The 8,500-nt window shown below is 35.5% G+C and overlaps 1 protein-coding gene across 1 annotated transcript; it reads left to right on the forward strand.

The window, feature by feature from the left end:
• The first annotated feature begins 7,773 nt into the window (after positions 1 to 7,773).
• LOC123256319 (keratin-associated protein 4-3-like) lies at positions 7,774 to 8,238 on the forward strand. Its single transcript, XM_044684963.1, has one exon. The coding sequence runs from the start codon at positions 7,840 to 7,842 to the stop codon at positions 8,236 to 8,238; it is 399 nt and encodes a 132-aa protein (XP_044540898.1). The 5' UTR covers positions 7,774 to 7,839.
• The last annotated feature ends 262 nt before the right edge of the window (positions 8,239 to 8,500 follow it).

Raw genomic sequence — 8,500 nt, forward strand, 5'->3', positions numbered from 1 at the left:
TGGTCACAAAACTTGGCTCTTTAACAAGAACATTCTCTGTCATGTTTAGCTCACACCAAGACTTAAATACAAAGATCCCCAAGATGTCTCTTGCCCAGATTTCCTGTCATAACCATTTGCTCCTGTCTTAATGTTTTTCGTATTCCAAATAAATTCTCCTTGCAATTAAACAAATTCCATTCCTTGGTTAATTCTTTCTTCTTATTTGTTCTTGTTCAGTGCTTCACATGTATCATAGATATGGTATTTCTTGCCTTCTGAATTGTTGAGGGTGGCAGGGAGGGTGGGAGATAATTTGGAATTAGTATTAAAAACTAAAATAATATAACAATTTACCAAGAAAATTAAAAGGGAAAAACTGATGTCATCTTGAGCATGATGTCTTCTTTCAAAATTCCTTCTACCAGTCAGAAACCTTTGCTTGATGGATTATTGAGCTCACCTGATTGAATTCTTCCATACTAAAGAGAACCAAGCATATATACATTATGTGCCTTGTAATGACGTCAGACTTGAAAACTGTTTTATGAAGTGAGAAGACACAACTCACCATATTCTAAGAATGGAAAGTAATTTATTTCAGGAAACACAAAAGTTAAACATTATGTGGCAAAGTCATAATATGGATGAATTCAGATTAAATATTTTCTGTTTCATATTTTCTTGAATTAGTGTTTGATTTATGAAATGTTGGGAAGAAATATTCTTTTTCATTTCTTCTCTGAAAGAACATTGTTGTAACATTTTATTTTATTTTTTATTTTTATCTTTATTTTGAATATTTTCCAATATTTACATATTTCATGTTCTTTCCCTCTCCCCAAGTCCTCCTACCCCCTCCTTAGCCAATGCACAATTCCACTGGGTTCTACATTTATCATTGATTAAGTCCTAATTCTGAATTATTGATAGTTGGGCTAGAGTTATCATTTAGTGTCTTCATCCCCAATAATATCCCCATCAGCACGTGTGTTCAAGCAGTTGTTTTACCTCTGTCTTTCTCCTCCCACAGTTCTTCCGCTGAATGTGGCTAGTTTTCTTTCTCGTAAGTACCTCAGCCTTGCTCTGGATCCTTGCATTGCCGCTAGTATAAAAGTCCGTTGTTTTTTTATTGTGCCACAGTGTATCAGTCTCTGTGTACAATGTTATCCTGGATATGTTCCTTTCATTCTGCATCAGTTCCTAGAGGTCATTTCAGTTCACATGGAATTCCACCAGTTCTTTATTGCTTTGAGCACAATAGTATTCCATCACAAACAGATACCACAATTTGTTCAGCCATTCCCCAATTGAAGGACATTCTCTTATTTTCCAATTTTTTGCCACCACAAAGAGCGTGGCTATGAATATTTTCGTGCAAGTCTTTTCCCTTATTATCTAGTGTTATGGCTGCCTCAAGAGGAAGATAGTCTTTTAAAGCCCTTTCAGCATGGTTCTAAATTGCATTCCAGAATGGTTGGATCAATTCACAACTCCACCAAAAATGCATTAATGTCCCAATTTTGCCACATCCCCTCCAAATTCATTACTCTCCCTTTTGTCATTTTAGCCAATCTGCTAGGTGTGAGGTGATACCTCCAAGTTGTTTTGATTTGCATTTCTCTAATTATAAGAGATTTAGAACTCTTCTCATGTGCTTATTGGTAGTTTTGATTTTTTTTATCTGAGAATTGCCTATTCATGTCCCTTGCCCATTTATCGATTGGGAGATGGCTTGATTTTTTGTACAACTGATTTAGCTCCTTGTATATTTGAGTTATTAGACTTTGTCTGACTCTTTTGTTTTAAAGATGTTTTCCCAATTTGTTGCTTCCATTCTAATTTTGGTACCATAGGTTTTGTTTGTACAAAAACTTTTTAGTTTAATGTAATCAGAATTATTTATTTTACTTTTTTGTAATTTTTTCCAGCTCTTCCTTGGTTTTAAAATCCTTCCCTTCTGAGAGATCTGACATGTATACTATTCTGTGCTCACCTAATTTGCTTATAGTTTCCTTCTTTATATTCAAGTCATTCACACATTCTGAATTTATCTTGGTATAGGATGTGAGATGTTGATCTAGGCCCAATCTCTCCTATATTGTTTTCCAATTTCCCCAGCAGTTTTTGTCAAATAGTGGGGTTTTGTCCCAAAAGCTGGGTTCCTTGGGTTTATCTTAGACTGTCTTGCTGTGGTCACTTACCCCTAGTCTATTTCACCGATTCTCCTTTCTGTCTACTCACCAGTACCATATCATTTTGATTACTACAGCTTTATGGTACAGTTTAAGATCTGGTACTACTATGCCCCCTTCCTTCATATTTTTTTTTCCATTATTTCCCTTGATATTCTTGGTCTTTTGTTCTTCCAAATGAACTTTTTTATACCTTTTTTTCTAATTCAGTAAAAAAGTTATTTGGTAGTTTGATAGGTATAGCACTAAATAAGTAAATTTATTTGAGTAGGATGGTCATTTTTATTATGTTAGCTCATCCTATCCATGAGCACTCAATGTTTTTGAATTGTTTAGATCTAGTTTTAATTGTGTGGAAAGGGTTTCGTAGTTGCATTCCTACAATTTCTGTGTTTGTCTTGGCAGATAGATTCCTAAGTATTTTATATTGTCTAGGGTGATTTGGGGTAGAATTTCTCTTTCTAGCTCTTGCTGCTGCAATGCTGATGATTTATGTGCATTTATTTTGTATCCTTCAACTTTGCTAAAGATGTTGATTATTTCCACTAACTTTTTAGTTGATTCTCTAGGATTTTTTAAGTAGACCATCATATTATCTGCAAAGAGTGATAGCTTGATCTCCTCATTACCTATTTTAACACCTTCAATTTCTTTTTCTTTAATTGCTACAGCTAGTGTTTCCAGTACAATGTTAAATAATAGAAGTGACAAAGGGCATCCTTGTTTAAGACCTGATCTCACTGGGAAGGCTTCTAATTTATCCCTATTGCAGATGATGTTTGTTGATGGTTTTAGGTATATAACATTTATTATTTTTAGGAAAGGCCCTTCAATTCCTATACTTTCTAGTATTTTCTGTAGTGTTGTGTTGTATTTTGTCAAAGGCTTTTCCAGCATCTATTGAGATAATCATATGGTTTTTGTTGGTTTGCTTGTTGATATGGTCAATTATATGAATGGTTTTCCTGATGTTGAACCATCCTTGCATTCCTGGTATAAATCCCACCTGATCATAATGAATAACCCTCATGATCACTTGCTTGAATCTTTTTGCTAGTATTCTGTTTAAGGTTTTTGCATCTATGTTCATTAAGGGGATTGTTCTGTAGTTTTCTTTCTCTGTTTTTGATCTACCTGGCTTTGGGATCAGGACCGTATTTGTGTAATAAAAGGAATTTGGTAGAATTTCTTTGCTTATTATGTCAAATAGTTTGTATGGTATTGGAATTAGTTGTTCTTTGAAGGTTTGATAGAATTCACTTGTGAATCCATCTGGTCCTGGGGATTTTTTCTTAGGGAGTTCTTTGGTGGCTTGATCAATTTCTTTATCTGATATGGGATTATTTAAGTATTCTATTTCTTTTGCTTTTAACCTAGGCAATTTATAATTTTTTGTAAATATTCATCCATATCACCTAGATTGCTATATTTATTGCCATATAATTGGGCAAGATAGTTTTTAATGATTGCCTTATTTCTTCTTCATTAGAGGTGAGGTCTCCCTTTTCATCTTTGGTACTGATGATTTGGTTTTCTTCTTTCCTTTTTTAATTAGATTGACCAATTAGATTTGCAATTTTATTTGTTTTTTAAATATCATCTTCTAGTCTTATTTATTAGTTCAATAGTTCTTTTACTTTCAATTTTATTGATTTCTCCTTTAATTTTTATAATCTCTAATTTAGTCTTTAACTGGGGATTTTTACGTTGTTCCCTTTCTAGTTTTTTGATTTCCACGCCCAGTTAATTTGTCTTTGCCCTCTCTAATTTGTTAATATATGCACTCAAGGATATAAATTTCCCCCTGTGTACTGCGTTAGCTGCATCCCACAGAATTTAGTAGGGTGTCTCATCATTGTCATTCTCTTCAATGACATTATGGATTGTTTCTATGATTTGATCTTAAACTAACTGGTTTTGGAGAATCATATTATTTAATTTCCAATTAGTTTTTGATTTGCCTGTCCAAGTGCCCTTACTGATTATTATTTTTATTGCATTATGATCTGAAAATGTTACATTTATTATTTATGCTCTTTTTGCATTTGTTTTCCATGTTTGTTGTAACATTTTGAAATCAAGTAGAGGTCTCAAACCTAGTAGAATTTGTTCCCTTTTTATTCACCATATTCAAGATTGATTGATAATCCATGTGTGAAAGAAAGGGTATAGGGAGCATAACATAGAAAAGATCCCACTTATGAAAAAAATAAACTTAATTTTCCAACCCTGTCTCATTGTAAATTGGAGTCAATATGTTACCCATGGGCAGATAATTTCATAGATTAATAGAAATATGTGTGTTTCTAGAAAGTGAAACATCGTAGCCTGATCATATGTAATAGAATCTGCTAACTATATCAATGTAATGATGCAGGACAATTTTGATGGACTTGTGAGGGAAAAAAATATCCAAATTGAAAGAAGGACCTGTGGGAGGAGAAATAGCACAAAAGCATATGATTTATCATTTGTTTATATGGATATATGTTTGAGGTTTTGATTTTAAAAGATTACTCTTTTACAAAAATGAACAATATTGAAATAGGTATTGAGTGATAATATATGTAAAACCCAGTAGAATTGATTGTTGGCTCTGGCAGTGGGGAGGGAAGAGGAACGGGAAAGAATATGAATCACGTAAGCAGGGAAAAAATACTTTAATTAATTAGCAATATAAAAGAAATATGTGTATTACTTACAAAAACTGTAACGCTTAGCAAAATGGTAGAAGGTCTGGGTGCTTAACAGGAGTAGGAGGATCAACAGTAGATTGGGAGACTGTGTGTTAGTAAGTAACTCTAGCAGGTAGTCTGGCAAAAGCTGGACACATGGCAGGTGGGGAAGCAGCAAGGCTGGAAGCAGTTGGGTCTGCAGCACATAGGATGGCAGCAACTGGGGGCACAGGGGTCTTTTCAAAGAAAACCTTGCCATAGCTCAACTCAGAAAAGATGAAACCAAAAGAGAATTTGACCAAGGTTTCAGGGTGTGGATCTTCTAAGTTTGTTTCTAGGACAGAAATTTACTAGAATTTGAAAACCTTCTTGCCCCAAAGGTCATCCTTTGCACTGTGGGCCATCATTAGTCATCTCAATGTTTCATCCAGCTCCTGGACTTCAAAGACTCTGACAAAGAGTATGAGGTAAACAACTTTACTCAATTATGCCTCATGTAAATCCTGCTCACATGCAAGTCAAGACTTCATGCTCATGATTTCATTGGTCCTTTTAAAAGCAAAGGATGAAGAACAACATCTATTCTGAATGTTCAATCTAGTCAACCATGTGGAAACTTGCCAACTATGTTAAAACATATGAATGATCACTGTTTTCTTTATAATTCCATTTCTTAGGTGGGAGACTTTACTTATCTGGGATAAATATACATCTAGAGCAAGAGTAGGTAATTCTCACCCTATAAGCTTCTTAGGATTCCAAAGTTAATTGCATATAACCCATACTGTTGTTAAATATTTAGATAAAAGAAAAGTTATTCTCTTCTATAATTAAGAAAGTCTTTCCCAAGTCCCATAGTTAGTAATGGGCAATGTCTCCTCAAATCTATCAATACTGGTGATTATCCACTCCTTGTGACTCTCTAGGGAACAAGTAATATCACCATAGAAAACAATAGAAATCATTGCCAGGTGCTATATCATGCTGAGAAAAAAATATGTGAGTGAAGATACCATTTTTCTTTTTTTAATAGGTCCTAATATTATGAAAAATACCTATTAGAGACTCCAGAAAAGATAAATGCATTTTATAAGTGAAACTTTAATTAAGAAAACATTATCATACACTAGAGCTAAGGTTTATAGACAATTGCTTAAATTCAAGTTTATAGACAATAAAATATTAATTAAATTAAATAAATTCATTAATTCATTAAAGACAATAAAAAAGTTTATAGACAATAGCTTAAATACCTTCACTCTTCCTAGCTAAGGAAGATTTTTTTCAAGAGAGACAAGTTATCCGCATACTCAAAGGCTTTTCAATGATCATACATGTCAAATATATGGGTCAAATCATTTAGCATCTCAAAGAGAGGAGAGAGAAAGAAGGAAGATAATTTGGATCTCAATTTCAGAGAGCATATTCAAATTGTTATTACATGTAATTGAGAAATTAAAATAGCTTTAAAATTCTATGCCAGTCTTGAATAAATCTCAATGACCCTACCATCTGGTAATAGCTTTATAGGCCACACCAGAACATTTTCCTTTTAACAACTACCAAAAATAAAAACTATGGAGAAAGAAACTCAGAAGCAATGGGCTAGCCACTTATTGACTGACTTTTCAGCCATTATGACCTTAACATTGCTATTAATGACATTGAAATAGAGGAGAAAAACATAGTTTAGTTGGAAAACGTAGTCTTCAGATATTTCTGAAGAAAGTTCTAATAGAAATTGGTGGAGTGGATTTTATTGTTCTCTCAAAGGAAATAAAATTATCACAAGAGAAATTATGTGAGGCAGTATACTTAAATGAATTTGCCATGAAGGGAAAGATCACTGACAATATTTACCTATGCTAGTATTTCCTATGACACTGATGCCTGCTCTAGCCTTTTTTTTTGGTATTGTTGAGTCCTGCTGTTTGATTGCTTGATAAATGATGACCAACACTGAAGAAATTTTATAAACTTTGAATATGTCACTTGTTTTCATGGAAAGAGTATAGTTTTTTTTCAGGCCTTTTTTCCCCCTCAGGTTCATTCATTCATTTAATCAATACAGAATCACTGAACACAACATACAGACATTTTCAGGAGAAACTATTTGTGGTGTATTTTTGAGATCAACTTACTAATCACAAACATGATAGAGGAAGATAGATAGAAATTCAGTCATAATGCGTACTTTAATTTGGCACATCTTAACACAACAGTGAGACACTGGTCAATTATCTCTCTCACTTCCCTCAATTTGACTCCAAAACAGATGACAGAGCAGTTATACACAACTCTATTCAAGGAAACATTCTCCATCCCTTTGAAGCCTCAGGGCCATTTCCTTTGATGGAGGACAAAAACACTTTATCAACAACCATTTTCACCCTTCCTAGAAAGATTTCCTATTCTCTGTGCAATGACAGACATCTCCCTTAACTGGTCTACCTCTTTCCTAACATAGAGGTGAAAACAAGTGTTAGAGAATGGTGCTCATGAAGAAAAGATTTGGGGGAATACATGAAAATGGCCTTCCAGTTTGGGAAAGATTCTTAGATTGAAGTCAAGAATTTATTTTGTTATAATTGGTCCAAGAGGCCAGAAATAAGAACAATGGGGAGATGTTGAAGAGAGGCACATTTAGGCTTGAGAGAAGAAACAACTACCTAATTACTGGTGTCCAAACAATGATAGAATGCTTTCAGGAATACATAAACAAGAGGTAAAAGACAAGGGATGATTCAGAAATAAAGAATATATTGGAAAGTCTTAAATGGAAATGTCTTTATTTTTTCTGTCAGAATTAAGACATTTAAACTAAAGAATGCCACTGACTATATTTTATTATCACTTTCTCATCAGGAAAAACAATAAGGAAATAAATAGGGGCTATGGGGTATAAAAGAGGCTCACCAGGCCAGGAGACTTTCATACTCAAGTAACTCACTCACCTGGAAACCAACCCAGAAGCTCAACCTACCAACACCATGGTCAGTTCCTGTTGTGGCTCCACCTGTTGTGGTCCAAGTTGTGGCTCTGGCTGCTGCACCCCATGCTGCTGCCGCCCCAGCTGCTGTATTACTAACTGCTGCCGCCCCAGCTGCTGTGGGTCCTGCTGCTGCCAGCCCTGCTGCCGCCCCAGCTGCTGTATTTCTAGCTGCTGCCAACCCTGTTGCTGCCGCCCTATCTGCTGCACATCTAGCTGCTGCCAGCCCTGCTGCCGCCCCAGCTGCTGTATTACTAGCTGCTGCCAGCCCTGCTGCTGCCGCCCCAGCTGCTGCGGGTCTAGCTGTTGCCAACCCTGCTGCCGCCCCACCTGCTGCTACATCACCTGCTGCAGAACCAACTGCTGCAGACCAGCCTACTGTGGATCTTCTTGCTGCTGAGCTCTCACACCTCTGTGCAATTGCCCACCATTCCCACCTAATGTCAGCCACCACCTTCTTTCTTCCTTCTTGCTTCAGAGAAAGGAGAGCTTTTGTGGCAGTCCTTTAGGAAGCATCCAGCACCTTGATATCAGCAATGATTACCTTTCTGTTTGTCCCCTTCTTCTGCATGGACTCCAAAGTTTTATCTCATTGAACTCCATCCACTAAAACTCTTACAGATTCTCCTCAACCCTCAGTATCTTCCTTCCTCAACTATGGT

The sequence above is a fragment of the Gracilinanus agilis genome, unplaced genomic scaffold, assembly GCF_016433145.1.
Source record: "Gracilinanus agilis isolate LMUSP501 unplaced genomic scaffold, AgileGrace unplaced_scaffold57797, whole genome shotgun sequence".
Lineage (NCBI taxonomy): Eukaryota > Metazoa > Chordata > Mammalia > Didelphimorphia > Didelphidae > Gracilinanus > Gracilinanus agilis.